Source organism: Bubalus kerabau, chromosome 19 (genome assembly GCF_029407905.1).
Source record: "Bubalus kerabau isolate K-KA32 ecotype Philippines breed swamp buffalo chromosome 19, PCC_UOA_SB_1v2, whole genome shotgun sequence".
Classification (NCBI taxonomy): Eukaryota; Metazoa; Chordata; class Mammalia; order Artiodactyla; family Bovidae; genus Bubalus; species Bubalus kerabau.
Window position 1 is genome coordinate 45,858,017 of NC_073642.1, and position 27,424 is coordinate 45,885,440.

General features: G+C 37.2%; 1 protein-coding gene across 1 annotated transcript; it reads right to left on the reverse strand.

Moving 5' to 3' along the window:
* Window positions 1–939: 939 nt before the first annotated feature.
* PPP2R3C (protein phosphatase 2 regulatory subunit B''gamma) lies at window positions 940–27,422 on the reverse strand. Its single transcript, XM_055555776.1, has 13 exons — window positions 27,287–27,422; window positions 22,368–22,495; window positions 18,972–19,076; window positions 17,931–18,043; window positions 17,434–17,531; window positions 16,244–16,314; window positions 10,828–10,960; window positions 9,583–9,638; window positions 9,430–9,505; window positions 7,955–8,091; window positions 5,575–5,712; window positions 3,415–3,474; window positions 940–1,655 (listed from the first exon to the last, which is right to left on the reverse strand). Exons 1-13 carry the CDS (start codon window positions 27,342–27,344, stop codon window positions 1,467–1,469), a joined length of 1,362 nt encoding a protein of 453 aa, XP_055411751.1. The 5' UTR covers window positions 27,345–27,422; the 3' UTR covers window positions 940–1,466.
* Between the last annotated feature and the right edge of the window lie 2 nt (window positions 27,423–27,424).

Sequence of the window (27,424 nt, forward strand, 5' to 3'; positions counted from 1 at the left end):
ACTTAAAGAGCCTTTAGAGATTAATCGTTGTTAATAGTCTTCTAAATAGCATTAAGTTCAGTCTTAAATATATCTGCCTAAAGTATAGCTTCAAACAAACAACACAGGTGCATTGGGCTTATTATGGAAGTCTGTTAGCGGTGAGCATCTGGCCACTAAATTCTTCAATTGAAATTTGAAGGATTTATAAAGATAATTCTTTTTTGGAATCCTCAGTTACATGGATTCATAGTATGGTGGTTCATGGCATGTGATGGTGATCTTTTTAGTCATGGATATAAATTATATAATTTAGTGCTTAAAGGGTTAATCTTCAGATTATGTAATGTCGTCATAAATTATAGTTTACCAGTAAAGAATGATAATCTGATGTGTTCCCCTTGTTTTTATCTTCATTCGAGAAGATATTCAAACTCATATTTATTTGGGTATCCTGTAAAGGCAAGCGTATCTAAAGGTGACCTGAATCTTCTCTCTCTAGAAGTACCAGATGTAAAAGAGTTGACTCAGAAACTTTTCTGATTGTAGTAGAAGGAAGATAATGATTTATGAAGGTGTTACATTTCTTGAATTTTATTTTTACTTGTCCAACAATGGCCAGTTTGTAATGTTTATATAGATATTCACTGTGCCTTAAAATTTTATACTTTTTATTTATGCAGAGTATAAAATTTCCCATAAATGCATTAAATGGTTTTGTCTTATTTTTAAGCCTCTTTCACTTTTTCTTCCTTTCCAACCCGTTGAATAATTACTGCTCCTTCTGAATCATAGTTCATGCTATTCTACCTTCTTCTATTCTTTCATTTCTTAAAAACTAAACAGTATAATTGAGAATCTTTACACTTAATTATCAAATTCTCTAACAAAAATTCTTAACAAAATGGAGTTAAATTTTGTGAAATGTAACCCTGGCGCTGGTTAATCAAGCTAGACAGATTTTTTTTATACCAATGATTTTAATTAAAGTAAAATACTAGAATACTTTTTATTGAAATACTCTATTAAAATAAACATGTCCAAATACTTCCCAGAAATGAAACGACCCTTCTCTGATGAATGAGGAATTCTGTAATCTTTGATATACATAATACTTTAGAAGATTCAAAGTTAAATGATATGATTTAAACTTTCTTTCAAGTATTCAAATTCTTAACGACTAATGTCAGAAATATTCCAGGAAAACTTCCTTTATTTCTAAAGATTACGTATGTTTAAAATGGACTCCTACCGTCACCAGATCACACTTGCCATATCTGAGCTAAGTGTAACCATAATTTACTGCTCCTAATTTGGTCCCATTTCTTCCAGGCCACTGCAACCAAAATTCCAATAACCAGAACATTTGCTGTGTTCTGTAGGCCTATGAAGTATTTTATTTAGACCGTTTCTAAAGATTCTGTGTCAAAAGATTTACATGCAGCATCCAAGATTACTTTAATGAATACAGTCTAGTCTTTGAGAGATCATGTATCATCAAGGTCTGTAGAGTTTTCATTATCATTTGCAACAAGCGCTTCTCTATTCTCATAAGTCCAAAAGCCATTCAGATCAATTAGAATAGTGGTTACTGTGTCTCCTTGATTACTGTTGATTAAATCCTGGAGAGAGATTTTCAAAGGATCCTTTGGTTTTACCATGTCAAAGATTTCATCCTGCAAGAGAGGAAGAAAAAATACAATGAAATTTGCTCTCTGATTCATTTCATTTCTATCACACAGTGATCTAAAATTTAGGGCTAGTACTTGAGCTTATGTAAAATTTTTTTGTTCCAGTTTTTCCTTTTTCATTTAATAGGCAATCCATCTCTTTTCTATATACACAGAATTTTAGTGGAAGATTCCTTAGTAGAGGCATACCCTTGAGGATATTCTGATTTCAGTTCCAGACCACTGCAATAAAGTAAATATTGCAATAAAGCAACTCATGTGAATTTGTTTCCTAGTGCATTACAAAGGTTTATCTTTACACTGTAGTCTCTTCAGTGTACAACAGCATTATATGTAATAAAATGTACATACCTTAATTAAAGAATATTGCTTAAAATGCAAACTGTCATTTGAGCCTTCAACAAGTTGTAATCTTTTTGCAATAGTAATGTCAAACATCAGAGATCAACATATAGCTAATAACAACAACAATGAATGTTGTGAGAATTACTAAAATGTGAAACAGAGATAATGCTGTTGGAAAAATGGCACCAATAGACTTGCTTGACTAGGGTTGCCACAGACCTTCAATTCATTAAAAAAAATTTTTTTAAAGGTATGCCTGTATGTTTCTTATAAAGAAAGTGAAGCTCAGTTAAAGCTACATAGCTAATTAGTGGCAAAACTATCTAATGTAGTGTTCTTTGTATATGTGGTAACTACTTATATTTTCCTATTATCTTCTAATTAGGGGTAAAGCAGGGCCTTGATTTAATGCAGACTTGGCTCAAAGTAAAAACTTAAATGCTTTAGAGCCAAGACAGGGACAAAACTTCATTTCCAATAATAATGTCAACGTTTTACTCTGGACCTGGAATGGATGGGGGAGTATTAAAGAATTAGTCTTCCACAATGACACTAAATGGTGATAAAAATAACTAGAACAGATGGAAGAACCTTTTCTATATTAAGTGCACTATAAGATTACTTATGGGGTATCAGTACATGTTTTCTAATCTGTTTATAGTAAAACCACTCAATCTATTTAGTAGTATTTAAATTACATTTTTAAAGATTAGAACAATTCAGGTAAATGTATGACTTTTTAATCTGGTGTGTATGTGAAATTTCCCTTTCCATGTTGGTGGCCATATAAAATGACTTGTTTTTAAATTGCCAGTTGCATAGTTTCAAATTTGTCTCATTTACATTAAACCGACATAGCCTTTTATTATATTTGGTTACAATGGATGCGTTATTTTTTTACCTTACTTCACCTGAACCAGTAATGGATGCCCCCATGTGTTTTACAGCTGATGAAGGTCTGATTACTAAAATGTTAAGTAGTAGCATGTGTTTCAAATAGTAGTAGTTTTCATACAGTAAGATTGATGTCTCCTTAAATAATACCAAAGCAAGCAAGCCCTCTGAAGGAGTGGACTAAAAAAGTGCCTGAACCTAAAGTTTGCCCAAATTCAGTTTATGGTGGAACAGACTGCCAAAAGATACAGGCTGTACTGATTCTCTTAATTTTCAATCTGAATGAATGCTTCCAATGAGAACACAAGACTGACAATGTTAAAATGTTAACCTGTGTAAATCATTAGTCCCATTATTGTCTCAGTTTCTAATGACTTAAATATTAATTCAGAACAAATAACTGAAAATATTTGGTTCAGTGTATCATAAGTTGCTTTCAGGTAAAAACTTCATTAATACAAATGATTATCTGCTGTAAATTAAGTAAATTAAAGAAAAAAGTAACCTTGACATCTTGAAATGAAACAGGATCCTGTCCATGAATTTTCATTAGTTCTTGTATGGCCTGTATTTAATAGAAATAAATCCTTAAACAAAAAATAAAATACACAACATTCCCTGTCGTTTTCCCATGGCCCCATTTCTAGTTCTGTTTCCTATCCTGTCAGACCATAAATCTCATTGTTTTAACCATCTTTGTGAATTTTCTCAAATTCCTTGACCTTGCTTTACATCTGTTGAGCAAAACCTAAACACTGGATTGGTGTAGTCATCAACTTTTCTAGGTCTACACATGGAGAACTTCATAAGGAAAGTGTACAAGAGTACAGATTACTATTATGTAAGATTACTATTATGTAAGAATAGTCTCCAACCCCAAACAGGCCTTAAAACATGGCCTTGCAATTCTGTTATGACCTGCTCCTCCCATTTTCCAGGAATGCTGTTCACACCTTCACCATTCTTTAAGGCAGCCAGTCTACCACCTCCCCTCCCACCCTATACTTCATATTCTTGACAGAAAAAAATGGAGGTAAACCTCCCTCAAATTATTTTATGAACTTTAACCAAAAAAAAGACTGAAGAAACTGCGGTGATCCAGTTGGACTAACAAATATTTTAGGTGGGAGTCATTCACTGGAAAATGTGAAAGCTTAAAATTCTTGCAAAATAATCAGTGAAATATGTTTTGAGTGCCACTCTGTAGTGCCACTGATCCCAGTGTGCACAGGGCATCTCAGCAGCATACGGGAATCTGAGTACACTCTCACCTACTGGAGCAGCAGATATGGATGAAGTGATCTAGAGTGCAAATGCGGGCCTAGCTTTATCACTGGGATACTGATGCACAAAGGCTTTACACACAGCCAGGCTCGTACCAGTAACTTTACCTTAGCCCATACAACCAAGTCTAAAACAAATGTATAAAATATTTTCAATGTATTTAACAAATAAAATATCATAAGAGTAGAAGATACTATAAAGAAATAGTGAAAAGGGATTGAGTAGTTTGAAAGATATATTTACTGTGTTTTCCTAAAACTGAATTTTCATTTAATAGGTCTGCTTAAAGCAGGGGCATACCTATGATAAGTGGTATCAGATTCTCAGATTAGTCATGGATATAAATCCCATGTGGCATTCACTTTTTAAAAAATGCATCCTCATACTGGATGTAATTTATTTTATCCTTATAATAATCTGTAATCATTACTACCTAGAAAATCATAAGAGAAAGAAAGCCTTTCAGGGAATTTAACATGAAATTATGAAGTATATACCCTGAAACTCAGAAATCAGACAAAGTTATTTTAGGAGTATCGCAAAATTTTTAGATGGAAAAAAAAAGCTTCCAGAGGAAAATGGTTTACGACAAAAATGTGAAAATGTCCATTTTTACTGTTTAAAAAAAATGTCAAAAAGAAAAAATAAATGTCTTCTTACCATTGATCTTAACCATATAAAAACCAGATGGTCTTCTGAAAACTAGCTATGTGGCAATGGAGTGGAACAGTACTGTACAAAACCATTCCATCAAGTAGAAAAGCCACCATTCAAACTGAGGAGTGATTTATCTTAAAGGGGTGGACATTCCTACATTTACACCTGCTACAGCTGAATGCTTATCAGATACAATCAAATTCTACTTCAGAGCTCATCATGCTATTCTCTGAGACCACCTATGGCACAGAATAAGAATTTCAGCAAATCTGTTTCACACTGAAATGTGAATTCTAGCCAACTTTTAAATATATTTGTTATAGCACAGCAATTAAAAGAATCTACACCAGGTTGGCAAAACTGTGGAAAGGAGTCCCCTTTTCTGAATGTGTAATTAACGTTTCTATAGAATTTTACATACTAGTTTTTGATCACCAAGAGCACAGACTTTCTCAGGCATGTTTTTATCTGCACTGGTTAATAAGCCTGACATGTATTTACACATTTCTAAAGTATCTTAAAACTAATCAAATCAGCACTGATTTAGCCCATTTATATTTTCAAAAATAGAAAAAACTAAAACCAGACTTGATTTCCTTCTGAAATCTGTTATGTAAATCCTTTTGCTAAATTTAAACACCCCAAGTTAGATTAAATTGTCACTTGGTAGGTAATTTAAACCAAACTGTATAACAAAGATTACACTTACACAAATGAGACTTACCCTAAAGAAATAATTAAGGGAAAAGACATTCAGATACCCTTTGTTCTCAATGTCAAGTAACTTAAAAATGTACTGCAGAGCTGCCGGTTCTTTGCGGTTTTCTAATGCAAGAACAAAATCCAGGTAGGTCTTATAGTCCTAAAGAAAAGAAAATGATGTTTGTTAGAATCCTTATTTGTAATTTGTAATTGTTCAAATGAATGATGATTGGAGGCTATTTTGTAATCAAAGATGGCAATTTTTTAATATGAAATGCAAAATTCATACTTAACTATACTTAATGTTGGTTTCTAGGAATTCTATACACTGCAGTTAACCTGTACAGATAGTTTTTGGGGGCACAGCTCATTTTCTTATGAGATTTGCTGTGTTATATCATAATTTTCATTCATTAGGCTTTTATAATGGACAGGAGAGTGACAGCTATTGTGTATTGCCACTAAATTTATATTTTCAGTTCAGTGTGGTTGTATGAAATACTGCATTGAAATTTTAATTCAGATGATTTCCAATAAGTCATCTTAAGAGTGCCAGATATTCTACAGTGATCTGATACTGTTTTCATCCAAAAGGGAGCAAACGAATACAAATGAAGGCTAAAAAGACATGAAGAGGACAGAAAGCTTTTTCTATTAAAAAAAAGCGTAGTCACAGATTACTTTTTTTGCATGGTTAAAAGAAGTAAAGTACTTCAGAGATTTTCACTTGGGAAAAAAACGTTTATAATCTTGGAAAGGATTTTTTTAGGCTAAGATTAAGAATTCTTTTCTGATAAACTCTATGTATAAGAGCTAGACCTTATCATGGTCTAAACTCCATGCCTAATGGTAGCTTCTGATTTTATTTATCTCGTCATTAGTATACTCCAAGCTCCTCACTGTTTAGGCAGCTGTGGGAGTCATGAAGCAGTTTCTGTGCCTTTTCCCTCTTTTCTTTTGGCAGCTGGTTAACAATGGTTTCATTTAGAAAACTGTTATTGAATCTAAATGATAAAACCTAAAACCCTGATTCTCTGCTGACAGTGACTATTTCTTAAGCATCATTGGTTTGAAAAAGTTATCAAATCCTTAACACATATTTTTAATAGCAAGAATGGTGACTTAAAAATGCTATTTAAAAAAAAATGCTATTTAGAATTTTCTTCTCAAGTATATATTTTGAATTGCGATAAAAGGACAGGCACATGTTAGCAAATCTTTAGCTACTAAGGTAGTCACTTAGAATAATACGACCTGATTCTTAATTTAAATCATGGCATATATGGTACTATATCTGACCTGGTAACTCGATGAGTGAACCATCTATATGAAAATAGTCAACAGGATTTACCTGTTTTTCAGATTTTTATTTTTTTTTACTAGCCTACAACATTCCTCTACAATAGGTGCACCAATAATGAAATGAACAAAATAGTAAAAATGTCTATTTGTCCTGAGTCAATAAGGGAAGTAATGTTTTTGAGCAAATTTACCTTAAGATCAAAGGCTCCGAATCTCAAACAATTTGATCAGTTCATACTTCTTAAGATACTATTATACACTGACAAGAAAATACTGCTGTATCACATCAAGAAAAAGGCTTTTGTGATTAAATATGGACAGAGGACCTAAACATGCATTTTTCTGAAGAAGATAACAGATGGCCAACAGGCACATGGAAGGATGCTCAATATCACCAGTCATTAGGGAAACACAAATCAAAATCACAATATCACCTCACACTGTTCAGAATGGCTACCATCAAAAAGAACTGATGACTTCCCAGACAATCCAGTGGTTAAGACTTGGCACTTCCACTGCAGAGGGCATGGGTTCAATCCCACTAAGACCCCACATGCAAAAACAAAAAACCAAATAAAAGATAACTAAAGTGTTCAAGGATGTGGAGAAAAGGGAACCCTCATGCACTGTTGGTGGGAATGCAAATTGGTCCAGCACAATGGAAAACAGTATGGAGGTTCCTCAAAAAATTAAAGATAGAACTAGATGATCCAGCAAGTCTATTCCTGGATGTTTATGTGAAGAAAATGCAAATAGTAATTCGGAAAGATATGCACCCCAGTGTTCACAGCAGCAATACTTACATAAGCCAAGATACGGAAGCAACCTAAGTGTCCATCGATGGATAAGTGGATAAAGATGACATGGTATATATACAATGGAATACTACTCAGCCATAAAAAGAATGAAATCTTCACACAGGGAATATAGTCATATTTTGCCATAACTTTGGTATGTAATCTATAAAAATATTGAATCACTATGGGGTATACATGAAACTAATATAACAATGTAAGTCATCTATATTTCTATTTTTAAAAAAAGGCTTTTGGAAATTGTGGGAGTCTAAATTTTAAAAACTCAGAGTTTTAAACTACTACCATTTCTCCATCATAAGTGAGACACTCCTGGAAAACACGGTCTAAGAAGACATTGGTCATGGTTGCTGTTCCATAGCGGGAGAGTTCTTCTTTACTAAGCATGCCATTGTGATCCTTATCAAGATTCAAATACTGGCCTTGGGAAGAAAGACAATAAAAAGACACGACCAAAAGAAACAAAAAGTTATTTTTATTGGTTAATATTTTGATTTTTAAACTAATTTTGTTACAGTCAAGGTAGACACCTGCTATTCCTTTAATCTCTGTTAGAACAATGTTAAGCCAGAAACCAGTCAAAGAAAATTCATGATGCCTTTATGCTAGGTCACTTACATTATTTGTTTTCAGTTTGCAACCTTTTAGAACTTTCCTAGGATTCTAAATTAGATGGAGGTAGGGGGTCAACCTGGAGAAGGCAACGGCAACCCACTCCAGTATTCTTGCCTGGAAAATTCCATGGGCAGAAGAGCCTGGTAGGCTGCAGTCCATGGGGCTGTGAAGTCTCAGACACGACTGAGTGACTTTCACTTTTCACTTTCATGAATTGGAGAAGGAAATGGCAACCCACTCCACTGTTCTTGCCTGGAGAATCCCAGGGACGGGGGAGCCTGGTGGGCTGCCGTCTGGGGTCGCACAGAGTTGGACACGACTGAAGCAACTTGGCGGCAGCAGCAGCAGCAGCAGGTCAACCAAGATAAAGCACTGGAATGCTGGCACTTGAAAGCAGAGGTCAAGGTTGCCAAAACAAGTCAGAAGATCACTCAATAGAACAGTGTAACAGACTAATGAAATTCAAGAAAAAAGCAAACTAGGTCCAAAGACATCCTTCTGTGGACCCTGAGAGCAGCATTTTATCACAATGCAAGATCATAGGTGACGTGCATATTAATGTTCCTGAGTTACCAACAGTCAAACTACATTCCTTATGTTATATTAAAATGCTAGAAATGTATTAAATTAAGAGTTACAAAAATATAAAACACTGGCACTTTGCTGTATAGCAGAGATTGGCACAACATTATAAATCAACTATATTAAAAATATATACATATACACACATATATATAAAATGTTGGTATTTAAACAAGTAGAATTTAGTAATCTAGCATAGAAGCTCTTAAGAAAATTAGAATAATTTGATCTTAAGGTAAATTTTGCTGTGCTGTGCTTAGTTGCTCAGTCGTGTCTGACTCTTTGTGATCCCATGGGCTGTAGCCCGCCAGGCTCCTCTGTCCACAGGGATTCTCCAGGCAAGAATACTGGAGTGGGTTGCCATGCTGTTCTCCAGGGGACCTTTGCAACCCAGGATTTGAACCCAGGTCTCATGCATTGAAGGTGGATTCTTCACTGCCTGAGCCACCAGCGATGCCCTAAGGTAATCAGGCTACGTATAAAACTGTCCTTTGAATAGATGTTAATGAAACATTTACTGAGGAACAGATAATTCAAATTTTAGCATTATAATAAGAACATACCATACACCCTTAGGGCAGAAGGAGCAGAAAACCAATTTGTTTCTTGACTCTCCTTGGATAGTTCCTCATCCCTTAACTAGATGAACAAAGAGACATAATTAGAAGACAGCAACTATCAAGTGATAGAATTAAGTAATTTAAAAACATACTTACCTCCAATAAATCATCTAGGAAGCTGCATGCTAAAATATCTTGAATTTTTATCTTCCCTTTAAAGAAGAGAAACACAACTACTTAATTTTAAAAACAAGAGCAACTCAATTTTATAAAAATGTTTTAGAAGAGCAATCACACAATTGGTATTTTAAAGCTTCCTAGCTCTCATGTTCCAAAGTCCTTACTATATATTGATGTTAAAAGGGAAATCTGCAGGGAATAGTTAATAAAATCTCATATAGATATGTCTACCTATATACCACCAAATATATGTCCAATTGATAAATTCCAAAATTACAGTGATACAAGATTCCAAAAGAAGTTAATTTTTTGTGTGGTTATGGATATGATACTGTTAGTAGTCAAATAAAGAGACTGTCTCCATTTTCCTTTGGAGGTTCTGGAATAGAAAACAATATAAAGCATGGTTAAGAGTAGAGAGATGGAATTTAAATACCATTTCTAGACACGCAATCTAAGTCTCAGCTGCTTTACACATAAAATCTGGATAATAATACCTTCTTTATGGACTTGAGAAGGAAATGAATCTATGTAAACTGCTTAGCACAGTACTCAGTACATAATAAACAGTCAAAACTGTTGGCTATTATTATTTTGTAAATTTCAAAGGGAAAAGATGTGTATGTCTTTAACAAAGGCATTTAAAAAAGACTGACAGCTACCCCATACTGTGATGGATTCACACAGCTGCCACTTTCAAGGACCTAAAAGAACCAAGGACTTTGGTTTGGGCCTTCTGTCCCTTTCTCTGTCCCAGTCTAGCAGGTTAGAACAGTTGATAGAGTGTCCTGTTAAAACATGAGGCAAAATTTACAAATCTGATCCTCATATAGGATGGTTAACTTGAGAATGAGAAAAATACATTATGGCTAAATGGTCCTCCTATCTCCCAATTCATATTTTTCATCAAAAAGAATAATTTTCCAGTATATTACCCATTAGGGCTAGCAAATATATCAATACCTGGCTTCTTTAAACTGGAAAGAACCACAGGTCACCTAGTTGATACTTCATTTTAAAGACAAATTATAAATGGTTATGTGACATGTCCACTGTCACATAGCTGGTGGTGGTTGGTGAAAGTAAATCAAAATATCTATATATCAAAATATTTATATATCAGTGTTAATGACATGTTAGGAAAATAAATTACATTTTAAAGACTTATCTCTAGTTACTGAGATTTAGAAAATGTCTAAGTGAGATAAGATTTTCTTTTACCTGTTCTTAGAGGGTCTAAAAAGAAGAAGAACTTCCTAACTGCTGTACAAACATAAAAGGAGTAAAAAGATTTTTCCAGCCCATCTAACTGTGGCAAAGTAGGGATAAGTTCCAATATGTAGTTTTCTAAATCCTGAAAGAACAAAACAAAATACAATTTTACAGTGTTAAATGTCTGATCTTGATTTTTCATCAGATACTAAAATACAATTTCAGTCCTAAAATTATTCAGCATTGAAACTATAATAATGAAATAAATTTATAACTGTATTAGTGGTGAAGTTATTTTATATATGCCATTTATTTACATCTTAATATATTTTTGAATAGGTAACGCATTCTACATAGTTCCAAATACAAAAGAAACAAAAAAAGTATTCATTGAAAAGTTTCCTTCCCACCTATTTCTTCTCTGCAGAGGTAACCTACATTATCAGTTTTTGATATATCTCTCCAAAGATAATCTATGCACATATAAGATAATACATATATATGTATATTTTTTTTCCTTTTTTACACAGGATGTAGCAGCATACCATGAAAATTCTTCTCTATCTTCCTTTTATCATTTAGCAATATACTTTGCAGTTATTCCATTTTGGCTCTCAAAGAACTTCTACTCTTTAAAATACAGCTGTCTATTATTTCACTGTATGAATGTAACAATCTATTGACCCAGTCTTCTACTAATGGACATGTACACTGTTTATAATCTTTTGCGACACTAAAATACTAGAGGGAATACACTGGCAGTCCAATGGTTAGGGCTCCATGCTTCCACTGCAAGGCGTACAGGTTGGATTCCCTGGTAAGAGAACTAAGATTCCACATGCAACTCAGCATGGCCAAAAATAAATAAATAAATAACATACTATAGGGGCCAAGGTAATTTTTCACTCATAGATACTATGGGAGAATATAGGACATAACTTCTGTAAGTTGAATTGCTGGGTCAAAAGCATGTGCACATTTATAATTTTGATAGACAACAGCAAACTTCACACTTCCCCAGGAAGGACATACTGATTTCACACTACTACCAGCATTGTGACGGCTTTATCAACAGCTTCCAAATTGTGCCCCGGGAGTGATACACTAAACTCAAGGGGGTGCAGCAAGATACTATAAATTAAAGGAAACACAGCGACATCTACTGGATACTGAACAACATATCACCATGGGCTACAGCTATGAATTCAAGGTCGTTCACATTTCAATCACATTAGATTGAAATTTATTCCTTTTGATAACATTTACGGTAAAGAATCTGCCCACAACGTGGGAGACCTGGGTTTAATCCCTGGTTCGGGAAGATTCCCTGGAGAAGGGAATGGCAACCCACTCCAGTATTCTTGCCTGCCACATCTCATAGACCAAGGAGTCTGGCGGGCTATATAGTCCATGGGGTCACAAAGAATCGGACATGTCTAAGCTACTTTCACTTGACTCCGTTTCATCTTAGCAAAGCTAGGTTTTTGGTGGTTGCTGTGATACAGCAAGTATCATGTGAAAATTAGTGTGGCATAGGAATCAAAGATGACCGTGTCCAACCCAGGGCTGAGTAACTGTACAGTGCCAGCTAAAACTAACAGTTAATGCGCTTCCTTGGTGGCTCTTGGAGAAGGAAATGGCAACCCACTCCAGTATTCCTGCCCGGAGAATTCCCTGGACAGGGGAGCCTGGTGGGCTATGGTCCATGGGCTCGCCAAGAGTCGGACATGACTGAGCACACAGCACTGATGGTCGGTGGTAAAGAACCCGCCTGCCCATGCAGGAGACGCAAATTCCATCCCGGGTCGGGAAGATCTCCTGGAGAAGGAAATGGCAAGCCACTCCAGTATTCTTGCCTGGGAAATCCCATGGACAGAAAAGTCTGGTGGGCTACAGTAGGGGTGGCAACACAGCCGGACACAACAGTGACTAAACAACAAAATCAACTGGTTAATAAATGGAGTTGTTAGGTATTTCTTTTGGCCATTTTTTAGTGGAAAAAATTACTGAGACAATAAGGGCACCTCAGTGAAGTGGAAAAGTTTGGGAACCCATGGTCTATTTTACATTCCTTCATTAAAGTCATTATCAAACTTTTTGACCTTTGCCAATCTGATAGGTGAAAATGGTATTTTAGTGTAGAACTATTTGGCATTTCTCTCATATAAAGTGAGGTTAACATTTTTTTCCCTGTGATTAAGAAGCATTTGTATTTACTTTCTGCAAACTATTTATATCCTTTGCCCAGTTTTTACTGGGTTAACAGCCATTTTATTCTTGATTTCCAGGAGCTTTTTCTCCATTAGAGTAATTGGTCATTTGTCTGTGAATAAGTTGCAGATATTTTTCTTGGCTTACTGTTTTCTTTTCTGTTTTTAAAAGTCTTCATTGAATTTGTTGCAATATTGTTTCTGCTGTATGTTGTCTTCTTGACTGCTAGGCATGTAGGATCTTGGCTCCCAGACCACTTTCCCAACCACCACAGATCAAACCTGCAGCCCGTGCACTGGAAGGCAAGCTCTTACCCACTGGACTGCCAGGGAAGTCCCAGCTTCTTGTTCTTACTTTGTTTATGATGGTCTTTGCTTTACAGATTTTTTTTAAAAATTAGCTGAATTTGTTTTTTAGACTTTTCAGCTTTGTCATATTCAGAAAAGCTTTCCCTATTCCAAGATTATATATTTAAGTGTCTCTCATGGTTTCTTATATTTTATAATTTTGTTACTTTTGCTTTATCCCTCCTGATATATGTTTCTACTTCCTCTGAGATACTTTATAATCTAAGTTGTATAACCAATGGCATCTCATAGGTGGTGAGTCCAAAACAGGACTCTTACCATCCCCAACCCTAGTCCTCACCTATTTCCCCTTATTCCACTATTTATTCAAAGTAAAAAATTTAAACTTGGTTCCTACCTTTTCTTTACCAAGGCCCCTATACTTTACCCCCAACATCTAATCCAGCAGCAAATTTTTGTTGTTGTTGGGGTGTGTGTGTCCAAAATAAATACTAAATTGATCTATTACTGGCTTCTTCACAGACATCATCCTGGTCTGGGCCACTATCATCTCTCACCTGGACAACTACAGTAGTTTCCTAATTATTCATTGACTCTAGGCTCCTTACAATTCATTCTCCACATATCCAGTGATCTTTTAAAATGTAAACCAGGGAGGTACCCTGGTGGTCTCGTGGTTAAGACTCTGCACTTCCACTGCAGGGGCCATGGGTTTGATTCTTAGGGGTCATGGGTTTGATTCTTGGTAAGGAAACTAAGATCCCACACAGGTTGAGCAGCATGGCCAAAAAAAAAAAAAAGAAAGAAAATTTAAAATGTAAACCAGGGAGTTCACTGATGGTCTAGTAGTTAGGAGTCTGGACTTTTACTACTGTGGCCTGGGTTCAATCACTGGTCAAGGAACTGAGATTAACATGCTTTGTGGCCAATAAATAAACAAATACAATGTAAACCATATCTGACATAGAGTCAGCTTAAAAGTTCTAGTAGCTTCCTATTAGTCTCAAAATAAAACCCAAACTCCCTACCATGCCCTAATACAAGTGGCTCTGCCTACTTCTCCAACTTCCCCTTCTGTCAACTTTGGTGCTCTGCTGTGCTTAGTCGCTCAGTCATGTCCAACTCTTTGCGACCCTGTGGACTGTAGCCCACCAGACTGTTCTGTCCATGGGAATTCTCCAGGCAAGAATACTGGAGTGTGTTGCCATGCCCTCCTTCAGGGGACCTTCCCAACCCAGGGATGGAACCCAGGTCTCCCACTTTGCAGGCAGATTCTTTACTGTCTGAGCCACCAGGGAAGCCCAAGAATACCGGAGTGGGTAGCCTATCTCTTCTCCAGGGGATCTTCTGACCCAGGAATCAAACTGGGGTCTCCTGCTTTGCAGGTGGATTCTTTACCAGCTGAGCTACCAGGGAAGCCCCTTGTTACACTAACCCTTGCTCATATGCTCTAGACACACTGGCTTCCTTCTGCTTCTAAAACAGATCAGGTTTAACTGTGCCTTGGGGACACTGAACTTGCTATTCCCTTTGTACTACATTTTCATAAGGCTGGTTCTTTCTCATCCTTCATGGCTAAAATTCAGTCACTAGTTCAAAGAGGCACCTTTCATCTTATCTAAAATAGTTCCGCAACCCCAGTCATACTCTTTCCTAGGACCCTATTTTCTCCTTAGAACTTGTCAGTCTTTGAAATCATATTGCAGATAATTTAGTGTCTGCCTCCTCACTCTGTTAGGAAAAAAGCACCTTATTATACATAAGGGTAAGGCTTGGCAATGTACCTGGCATAAATTAAGTGTTTGGTAATTGGTTATTTAAGATTTAATAGCTGAATGAAAGTCTGCCTATACTACTCAAATTACAGATGTTGGCACTGGAAATAACTATCTTTTAAATAAGGGAGACACAAAGTCTGGTTTCAAAAGGCAAAGCACCAAGGTTAGGAGAGAGGTTTTTTCCCTTTGAGAGAAGTGTTTCCTTTCATTGACAGAAGGGAAGATTATTCCCTTTTAAACACAACTATAGCGATACACTGTTGCTTTTTTCTCCCTTCTCCCCATCCCTTTTTAAATTTTTGTTTCCATTCATGGCAAGAGGCAACAAGAGATACCTGTGTTTTGTAAACCAACTAATGGCTGACGAGAATCCTCAGAGCTATAGAAGTATTCCAATATCTGACCTGAATAAGTATCAACAAATGGTTAATATATCTTCCTTGCTATAGAGAGATGGATAGAACCAAGAACCTTTTATTGTCCAGTTGATCTGAACCTTAAAGGACAAGAACAGTACTGTGGCCCTAGAAAGGTTTTTAGGTGTAAATGTTCAGTATGAGCTAACAGATTCTATCTATATAAATCTGGATAAAACAGAGTGCAACAAATTATAACAGGAAACTATATCAGGGAATCTGCATTTCTTTAAATCTTATATTTGAACATATATCTAAGTGATTAATTATCTTGGTTCATATTTATGCATAACTCCATTCCCATTTTATATATATTTGGGAAAAAAGTCTTGAGCTGAAAAGAAACATGTCCATATAATTAAGATAGTTACACTTACAAGAAAAATAATGATTTGTATCATGAGGCGGTAATATAATTCTTTACTGATAACCTAGCTTAACTACATTGGTATATGTGTGTGTGTGTCTGTGTGTGCTCAATTGCTCAGTCATGTCCAACTCTTCGCAACCACCTAATGGGTAATAAATATCCTCTTGGTAACTGACCTTACGACCCAAACCTACAGGTGGGAATATAGTCACATTATTTTTCTTATATCTCTTAAAAAAGGAAAAACTTGCTCTTACATTATCTGTAATCTCAACATCCAGTGATAACTATTATTTAGCATTTTGGTGTCTAGAGTAGTTATGAAAGTAGGTTAATACTTACAGATTCCCGAAGATATCCTTGTCCAGCAACATCATATAAACTGAGTCCTATTCTTGTTTGATGAAGCCAAACTGACAGTAAACGAGAAAATGAAATATAATAATTATTAAGATCTATCCTTTGGTATATATACGCATAAAAGGAGATAAAGAGATTAGAAAGACAAGCTAATTTAATAACTCCATAAACATCTATTTTCTCACATATACTATTCATTAATCCAAAAACTGTTTGAAATAAATAGACCATAGAATTAACTGCAGATATCAACAATTCTTCCATGCCTAAAGTGACACTAAAGTTGATGCCCTTGAGAATCCTTGTGTTCCACCAAAAAGGAGTGTAATGTTATGCCTTCAGTGAAGCAGATTTTATTCTACTGAGGTTAATTACTGCAACCAAATATCAGTTAAAGATGGTACACACAGAATTTGACAAGTCATTATGGAACTTATAGGAATCATAACAACTCCATGTGGTTTAATAAAAGCTCCTTGAGTATGCGGCTACAGTTTTGAGTTTGAAACTATCCTCTCAGGCAACTCAACCTGTAATATATTGGTGAAATGGAATTACCAGTGAATTAGAATATTTCAAATAACAATCTATTAAAATTCTTGGTTCAGCTTTTGATATATCTAGTTAGCTAGCATCTTCGGAGAAGGCAATGGCACCCCACTCCAGTACTCTTGCCTGGAAAATCCCATGGGTGGAGGAGCCTGGTAGGCTGCAGTCCATGGGGTCGCTAAGAGTCGGACACGACTGAGCGACTTCACTTTCCCTTTTCACTTTCATGCACTGGAGAAGGAAATGGCAACCCACTCCAGTGTTCTTGCCTGGAGAATCCCAGGGACGGGGGAGCCTGGTGGGCTGCCGTCTATGGGGTCGCACAGAGTCGGACACGACTGACGCAATGCAGCAGCAGCAGCAGTCAGAAGAGGTTTTTGTTTTGTTTTTTATAAACTTTTTTTATAATAGTGAACCCAAATGTATGGTAGAAAATTTCAGTTCTAGTAAGTTCCAGGAGAGAATCATAATAATAGGAAAACAAATCTTGGTCAAAAGACAAGAAATTCTGCTATTCAAATTTAATAAAAGAGATGTTTGACATGGAAGGGATATTATAAAAGCAAAGACCCAAAATTCTTGATTCTCAGATAGGAGTTGAAGCAAAATGAAAATGGAATCACCTTTTCTCATGACATAATTAAAGAATTGCATGATGGAAATTCTTCCATAAGAATCTGTATGAAGGAGTTTAGCAAAGACTTTTGCTGTGAAAAATTGCCTAAGAAAAGAAAATAAATGTTAAATCATCTGCCAATAAAAAAATGACTTCTATATGATTCAGCAGAAAATAGCATAAATTCAAACAACTAAAAATCAAAGTAGAGGGAAAAAATCAAAGTGAGAACTATAGTTCAAAACTTAAAATATTAAGTCATACATTTTTAAATTCTATTGCCTTAAGAATGAGGGACTATAGTGTTGTAAATAAACTATATTATTTCTTTTAACAACTTTATACTAAGTAATAGTCTTGACTATAAGTAATTTTATTAAACTTTATTTAATGAAAAGTTGACTTAAATGATCATATCATTGACTTAAATTTTCATTAACATTTATTTGATGCATTTAAAATGCTTAATGTAACATACTCTTACGTTAATTATATTATTCTTACTTGCACTTTGGTCCAGCTTTTTCACCAACCTTTAAAAAATTTTCATAATTAATCATTGCTTCTTCTCCAATCATGGGTGGTGTCTGGTGCTTGTCCAGCAAAAACCATAAGTTCTTAGGAGAATTGCAAAATTTTAAGATATTTAAGATGTTGTTATCAACAGAACAAAAATTTTTAAAAATAGCTTAAAAATGTGTTATTTCCATTAAAATGATAGACTACCATCTATCACTGGGGCTTCCCTGATAGCTCAGTTGGCAAAGAATCTGCCTGCAGTGCAGGAGACCCCAGTTCAAGTCCTGGGTCAGGAAGATCCGCTGGAGAAGGGATTGGCTACCCACTCTAGTATTCTTGGGCTTCCCTGTGGCTCAGCTGGTAAAGAATCCACCTGCAATGTGGGAGACCTGGGTCTAATCCCTGGGTTGGGAAGATCCCTTGGAGAAAGGAAAGGCTACCACACCAGTATTCTGGCCTGGAGAATTCCATGGACTGTATAGACCACGGGGTCACAAAGAGTCGGACACGACCGAGCGACTTTCACTTTCACTGTAGGGTCAAACTGCAAGGGTTAAAATCCTAGCCCTGTCTTTAATCTTGGATGGTGGACTTAAGCTTCCTGTGTTTCAAATCTCATTTGTAAAGTAGGGATAATAGTCCCTATATCATACAGCTAATATATGGATTAAAGAGGAACTGTATATGAAAATTTTAGAACTTAGTAAGCACTCAATAAATGCCAGCTATTTTTATTATGTTATTAGTAATCAAAGGATAATAGAAGATGATATTCTTCTTAATATGACTCCCTACAATAGTGGTTCTCAACTTTGGCCTCACATTAAAATTACCTATGGACTTTAAAAAACAAGACAAAACTCTCCTTGGGATACATAAGCTTTGCAGTTGATTCTGGTGGGAATCGTCACTTCAGAGCCTGTGCTTTCAGCCACTCTGCACTACTGTCTCCATTTAGGCGCGCTGGGATCCCACATGACACATGTAGTACAAATAGGAAATGGCCAAGAATTATTCCATTCTTACCTGTAATTCTTCATTATCCAATAGTTCCCTGCTTTTCCTTTGCAGAAAGACAGCTCTGGATTCTTCTCTTAATTTCTGTAGTAAGACTTCATCTTCAGCTGGCAGCTAAAAATACACTGCAGTTAATTTCTACACTTAAATTCTAGACCATTGGATTATTTAAAATGTATCACTTCATGGCAAATTGATGGGGAAACAATGAAATAGTGACAGACTTTATTTTGGGGGGCTCCAAAATCACTGCAGACGGTGACTGCAGCCATGAAATTAAAAGACACTTGCTCCTTGGAAGAAAAGCTATGACCAACCTAGACAGCATATTAAAAAGCAGAAACATTACTTTGCCAACAAAGGTCTGTCTAGTCAAAGCTATGATTTTTTCAGTAGTCATGTACGGATGTGAGAGTTGGACTACAAAGAAAGCTGAGCGCCTAAGAACTGATGCTTTTGAACTGTGGTATTGGAGAAGACTCTTGATTGAGACTCCCTTGGACTGCAAGGAGATCAAACCAGTCCACCCTACATGAAATCAGTCCTGAATATTCATTGGAAGGACTGATGCCGAAGCTGAAGCTCCAATACTTTGGCCACCTGATGGAAAGAACTGACTCACTGGAAAAGACCCTGATGCTGGGAAAGATTGAAGGCAGGAAGAGAAGGGGACAACAGAGGATGAGATGGTTGGATGGCATCACCGACTTGACGGACATGAGTTTGAGTAAGCTCCAGGAGTTGGTAATGGACAGGGAAGCCTGGCGTGCTGCAGTTCATGGGGTCGCAAAGAGTCAGACACAACTGAGTGACTGAACTGAACTGATCTGGTCTAAAAAACTACATATGCCACTGTCTCAAAAGTACTTTTTGTATCTCAATTTTGCTTAACTTCAAGTCATCATTTATTTAAAAAGTTCATTTAACAAAAAGAGATCCACAGAGAATTTAGTGATCAGCAAGGCCAGTTCTGCCTGGAAAAAGCTAACCATCTAGCCCAAGTTTCTTTTTTTGATCCAGAATTTACTTAAAAATATACACAACATTTAGTATGTGTCCACAATATATCAAACATAAATACACACATTCTAATTTAATCCTACTAGCCCTGTGAGATGGATTTCATCACACTCAATTTAGAGGTAAGGAAATCAAGAGATGGATGACTATCAAGAATGCATATGCAGTTAGTCAGTCCCAAGATTTAAATCTTTGGAGTTCCAGTCTATTTTAATTTTTTATGAGTTGTTTTCTTTGGTTCTTTGTTCCCCTATGTCCTCATGTCCTAATGTTAATGACTTGCCCAAAGTTGTGCAACTAGAGTAAAAACATGCATCTGGGTCTTCTGACATCAGGGATTCAGTGTATTTTCTCTTCTCCATCTCATTTCCATTACTGGGTAGTTAGGTTATCTCTCCCTTAAGTAGACTTCTATGCTACTTGCTAGTGACTGCTAGGAGTAAAGTACTATGACAGGTAATCAATGGAAGATAACCATCCCCAAACTAAATGTATCAGAATGTGTCATGTTCTTACTTTCCTTTATGACCCACCACTTTTTCTATGTTCTCAATGTAGCCCAAGTTTCACTTTATATTCATACAACTGTTCCCAGTGTAACCTTAGCCTGATACAGAATTAAATCAGGACTAGCTGAAGAGCGACTTTTAGCCAAGTATGCCTGGTGAGATTGGATCACCTTACTTCTCAGAGCTGGTCAAGCCAAAGTCTACTAATTGGCCTCTAACGCAGAGGTTCTGCTTATTGTGGTGATTTCCCTAAGCTGGGCTTTAAAATGATTCATCCCAACAACTTCAAATAATTCACTTTGAGAATTTCTTCTTTCTTTTATGTATCTTTGCCCCATCAAATGTAGCTGTGTAATCCATAATCCAAATTCGGGGCTATGATTTTACTTTATTTCTAAGAACTAAGATGCCATCCTTTCCCATCAAAGAGGATGGAGAAGGAATAAGCATCAGGAGGTGAGGCTGGGGTTGAGACAGGAACTGTGTGCCAGTGGGTAGTCAACCAGCTAACCAGCCAAGGAGAGAAGTGGTGACCAAAGATGACACGTAGTTTCTCTGAAGCAGTGGAGTGGAAGGAGAAGAAGAAACCAGGGGAAGAACATCCTACAAGTCCACATCTGCAGACCAGCAACCATTTGGGATCTGGAAGAGGTCAGAGAAGAGACAGAAATGGGGGAAAAGGGGATTCCCTCAGGAACCACAAGGGGACAGCCAGTACTGGAAGTTGGAGTGACATCAGCATCTGAGGGCTGCTTCTGGGTTAGTAAGATAACAATTTCACAATCCTGATTACATGAGATAATGAATATAAAATGTTCTGAAGTAGGTGGATACTCAATACGTCAATTCCCTTCCCACTCCCTCAGACTACAAAAAATTCTCAGTTGTCTAACTGCCTCTGATTAAGAAAAGTATGAAATGCAAAAAAGCAAAAAGAAAAGTATGTATGCTGTGACCTCATTTTTGTTAAACACATACATATAAAAATATTTATGTCTCTGGCATTAGCTGCTTTTTCTCTTTTCCATAACATATATGGATTAGTCTCATAATTTTTCAAAGGCTGGGAGACACAGGATTACAAAAAAGTTTGCAGTAAAATGATTCAAATGAAAAAAGTTTGTACTTGAAGAAATAAGTTAAAATTTTCTGGATAATCCACCTTTATCAATACCTCACTCCTTAATGCAAGTAAAACATAATATTTACTTTCTTTGCAAATAATGTTATAATTAATTGAGTTTAGAAGGCAACAGGTTTAAGAGACATTCAGCTAAAATTACAAAGTTAACTTTATTATGGTAGCTACACTTTCTACAACACTAAATAGGTTTTATTGTTTTCAGTAGCCTCCGATTTTAGCTGTAAATAACTTTCTGAAAGTCTTATTGTTTTATCTACAATGCTCTTCAAAGCCTTCTTTACCATTTTTGCACAAAGAAACATATAATTAAGTATAACTCTTAAAGTTTTCCACTCTCAATCTATTTTTCAGTTTAGCCTCGAGCAAAACATTTTACACCATATGAGTAAAAGACAAAGTTAAAAATTGTGACCAACCAAGTAAATCTAAGTTTTATAGAAAGCCTGACAACAGAATCCAATAGAATACCATTACTAATATCCATAATAAAAATTAGGAAGAAAGAACTTTAAAAAAGTGGCAAGTAACAACTTTGTGTTCTTATGCCAATTTATATGAAAAACTAAGATTTAACCAGGTCAAAAATAATAAGGTCAACTATAATAAAACAATATACAAAATTTTAAATATAATCAATTTATCTGTTTATAAAATAAAAGATTTTTATCCCATTGAACAAAAATTACACTTAATTTAAAAACTCTACAAGACATTTGCTTAGATATCACTTACCCTGTAATAAAACCGAGGAATGGTCTTATAGAATTCATTTGTGTTTTTTCTACCTCCTTTCCATTCTGAGTAATACTTGGTAAATAAATCCATTTCTTCATCTTTTAACTCTTGTTCACTTTTTTTTTCTGGTAACAAAACAGATTAAGGAGGGAAAGAACTTTTAAAATCAGACAACATTTTTTCAAGACATCTATACACTATGCTCTAATTATAGCACAAAAAAGGCCTTCACAATTGTGTTTAGATACTGCTGCTGCTGCTGCTAAGTCACTTCAGTCGTGTCCGACTCTGTGCCACCCCACAGATGGCAGCCCACCAGGCTCCCCCATCCCTGGGATTCTCCAGGCAAGAACACTGGAGTGGGTTGCCATTTCCTTCTCCAATGCATGCAAGTGAAAAGTGAAAGTGAAGTCCCTCAGTCATGTCCGACTCTTCACGACCCCATGGACTGCAGCCCACCGGGCTCCTCCGCCATGGGATTTTCCAGACAAGAGTACTGGAGTGGGGTGCCATTGCCTTCTCCTGTTTAGATACTGAGCATCTATTAACTTTCTTAAAATACCAAGAATCACTATCTTCCACTGAAATAGCCTCTTCTACATCTTCAACCAGTTCTCAGATGCTCCTACTTCTTATCACTGTACTTGCTCTTCCTCAAGTCACTGCCTGTCTTATAGACCTGACATGTTCTAGTTCATTTAATCAAAAGTTCTCATTGAGCACATACAACTCAGTATCAAAAAAAAAAAAATCCAATCAAAAAATGGGCAGAAGATCTAAATAGACATTTCTCCAAAGAAGACATACAGATGGCCAACAGGCACATGAAAAGATGCTCAACATTGCTACTTATTAGAGAAGTGCAAGTCAAAATTACAATGAGATCTCACTTCACATCAGTTGGAATGGCCATCATCAAAAAGGCCACAAATAATAAAAGCTGGAGAGGGTATAGAGAGAAGGGAACCCTCCAGCAATGGTGATGGGAATTTAAACTGATATAGCCACTATGGAGAACAGTATTAAGGTTCCTTAGAAAACTAAAAATAGAGTTACCATATGATCTAGCAATCCCACTCCTGTACATATATCTTAAGATAACTATAATTTGAAAAGATACATGCACTCTATAGTTCATTGCAGCCCTATTTACAATAGGCAAGACATGGAAGCAACCCAGATGTCCATCAACATATGTACAGCTAAATATGTGGGGGGTGTGTGTGTGTATACATGCACACATACATACATACAATGGAATATTACTTAGTCATAAGGATGAAATAATGACATCTACAACAATAAGGATAGACTTAGAGATTATCATAATAAGTCAGACAAAAATAAATATCAGTTCAGTTCAGTAGCTCAGTCGTGTCTGACTCTTTGCAACCCCATGAACCACAGTATGCCAGGCCTCCCTGTCCATCACCAACTCCCGGAGTCCAACCCAAACCCACGTCCATTGTGTTGGTGATGCCATCCAGCCATCTCATCCTCTGTCGTCCCCTTCTCCTGCCCTCAATCTTTCCCAGCATCAGGGTCTTTTCAAATGAGTCAGTTCCTCACATCAGGTGGCCAAAGTATTGGAGTCTCAGCTTCTACATCAGTCCCTCCAATGAACACCCATGACTGATTTCCTTTAGGATAGACTGGTTGAATCTCCTTGCAGTCCAAGGGACTCTCAAGAGTCTTCTCCAACACCACAGTTCAAAAGCATCAATTCTTCTGCACTCAGCTTTCTTTATAGTCCAACTGTCACATCCATATATGACTACTGGAAAAACCATACCCTTGACTAGACTTTGTTGGCAAAGTAATGTCTCCGCTTTTTAATATGCTGTCTAGGTAGGTCATAACTTTCCTTCCAAAGAGCAAGAGTCTTTTTAATTTCATGGTTGCAATCACCATCCGCAGTGATTTTGGAGCCCAGGAAAATAAAGTCAGCCACTGTTTCCACTGTTTGCCCATCTATTTGATGTGAAGTGATGGGACCAGATGCCATGATCTTAGTTTTCTGAATGTTGAGCTTTAAGCCAACTTTTCCACTCTCTTCTTTCACTTTCATCAAGAGAATCTTTAGTTCTTCTTCACTTTCTGCCATAAGGGTGGTGTCACCTGCATATCTGAGGTTATTGATATTTTTCCTGGCAATCTTGATTCCAGCTTGTGCTTCCTCCAGCCCAGCATTTCTCATGATGTACTCTGCATATAAGTTAAATAAGCAGGGTGACAATATACAGCCTTGATGTACTCCTTTTCCTATTTGGAACCAGTCTGTTGTTCCATGTCCAGTTCTAACTGTTGCTTCCTGATCTATATACAGGTTTCTCAAGAGGCAGGTCAGGTGGTCTGGTATTCCCATCTCTTTCAGAATTTTCCACAGTTTATTGTGATCCACACAGTCAAAGGCTTTGGCATAGTCAATAAAGCAGAAATAGATGTTTTTCTGGAACTCTCTTGCTTTTTCCATGATCCAGTGGATGTTGGCAATTGGATCTCTGGTTCCTCTGCCTTTTCTAAAACCAGCTTGAACATCTGGAAGTTCACGGTTCACGTATTGCTGAAGTCTGGCTTGGAGAATTTTGAGCATTACTTTACTAGCATGTGAGATGAGTGCAATTGTGCAGTAGTTTGAGCATTCTTTGGCATTACCTTTCTTTGGGATTGGAATGAAAAGTGACCTTTACCAGTCCTGTGGCCACTGCTGAGTTTTCCAAATTTGCTGACATATTGAGTGCAGCACTTTCACAGCATCATCTTTTAGAATTTGAAATAGCTCAACTGGAATTCCATTGCTTCCACTAGCTTTGCTCATAGTGATGCTTCCTAAGGCCCGCCTGACATCATACTATATCTCTTATATGTGGAATATTTTAAAAATAGATACATATAAACTTATTTACAAAATAGAAAGACTCAGACATAGGAAACAAACTTATGGTTACCAAAACCTTGCTGCACTTCAACCTGAGATTTTTGATTCTATGATTTATTTTCTCAAAAGTTTTCCCTCTTCCTGGTCTCACTTCCTTCTCAATATGCCTGTAGTTCTTTTCCTGAAACTCTTCTGCCAGCATTTCTCCTCTATCTGGATTGGCCTTGTTTTTAATAACTGTTGGAGAAAACTGCCGAACTATGTAAACATTTGGTCCCACAAATTTATTTCATGGTAGTTAATAACTCAACCTCTCAAAACCACCAATACATATTTTATTTGCCCTTGATGTCCTCTTGCTTATTCCTCTTGGTGACTGACTGTTCCAAACTTTCACTGCATTCCTCAAACCTGCTGTGTTCACCCTCAACAGATGAGAATCCCGCTCAGTTCACCAACAACTGGGTATACTGGGCATGCCTGGGTCCTCAGTTGCTTCATCTGTGTCTGACTCTTTGTGACCCCACGAACTGCAGCACGCCAGGCTCCCCTGTCCTTCACTATCTCCAGGAGTTTGCTCAAACTCATGTCCATTGAATTGGTGATGTCATCCAACCATCTTATCCTCTGTCACCCCCTTCTCCTCCTGCCCTCAATCTTTCCCAGCATCTGGGTCTTTTCCAATGAGTCTACTCCTTGCATGATGAGGTGGGCAAAGTATTAGAGCTTCAGCTTCAGTATTAGTCCTTCCAAAGAACATTCAGGGTTGATTTCCTTACCTTCCCTACTTTCCTTCACCTTACTACTCTTCTTCTAACTCCTTATTTCCAACTCAGTAAGTTGTACTACGATCAACTGAGCCCAAATCCCAAGAGTCACTCTCATTCTACCATTCACCTATTCTAGGGACATAAACACATGCATCTTGCCAGAGTCAGGGATACTGACTCTCACTGAGATAAAATTGAACAACAACAAATTTGAAGAAGGTATACAGATATCCAGGCAGAAGAGCATTCCAGGCAAAAGAAACAGCCAGTGCCAAGGCACGAAAATGGGACTATGCCTGGTGTATGCAGGGAAGGGGGAGGTGGCCAGTGAGCTGCAGCAGAATGAGCCAGAGGGAATAAACAGCAGATGAGGGAGAGCAGATAAAGGAGTAGATAGGAAATACTGGAGGATTAGAGGTTTAGGCAATGGCACCCCACTCCAGTACTCTTGCCTGGAAAATCCCATGGACGGAGGAGCCTGGTAGGCTGCAGTCCATGGGGTCGCTAAGAGTCAGACACGACTGAGCGACTTCACTTTGACTTTTCACTTTCATGCATTGGAGGAGGAAATGGCAACCCACTCCAGTGTTCTTGCCTGGAGAATCCCATGGACAGAAGAGCCTGGTGGGCTGCTGTCTATGGGGTCGCACAGAGTCGGACACGACTGAAGCGACTTAGCAGCAGCAGAGGTTTAGGAGGTGAGAGAAGGAACTGCCTTGGAGTGTAGGAGAGTCAATGTCTAGGGACACACGAAAGAAGTGTAGCTGAATGACTGAAACATCTGCTTTAGGTTAGTGGACATGAATTAAAAGTGAGACAATTCAGCTGCCCTGGATGGAGGTATGAAATAGGAATGATAGTTTTAACCAGACTGATTAACAAACAAGTGTGAAGTAGAGGGAAAGAGACAAGGAAAAACGGATTATGAAGTCTAAAATGGACAAGGAGGGAAGTAAAACGTGTGACAATAAAAAGGCGGTAAGAGCAACGGCAGGATCGAAGGGTTGTTGGCACCGCGACTTTGAATTATCCCTCACAAGTCGAGGTTAGGACCAAGCAAGTGAGTGTCTAGGTAGCTTTTCATTCCTGCAAATCCCGTCCCAGAGAAGTGTAGGTCAAACCCCTCTGGATAGTTCAACCACATCCCAGTCAGCCTCTTTTGTCAAGAGAGGTTTTACCAAAGGTGTTGCTCCTCCCCATCCATCGTCCCCCCAGTTCCCCGTGTTTGGGGCCAGGATCTCTCAGCGGGCGGCTCCTCCCAAACTCACTGTGTGGACTGGTGCTGGGTGTCGCTAACCGCCGGCGAAGAATTTCTTTCCAGTCCATGGCTGATTCCGGCCCACCAGTTCCCGCATTTGCTGTTTACTAACCGCTCCACCCACTGCCAGCTCCGGCGTCAACACCGC

Excerpts from the sequence above, each read along its gene's own strand:
- PPP2R3C (XM_055555776.1), bottom strand. The coding sequence starts at position 27,344 with ATGGACTGGAAAGAAATTCTTCGCCGGCGGTTAGCGACACCCAGCACC. Across the intron at positions 9,506-9,582 it reads TCCTAGATGATTTATTGGAG|TTAAGGGATGAGGAACTATC; the intron begins GTAAGTATGTTT and ends TTGTTCATCTAG. Across the intron at positions 1,656-3,414 it reads TTTCATTTCAAGATGTCAAG|GATGAAATCTTTGACATGGT; the intron begins GTTACTTTTTTC and ends CCTCTCTTGCAG.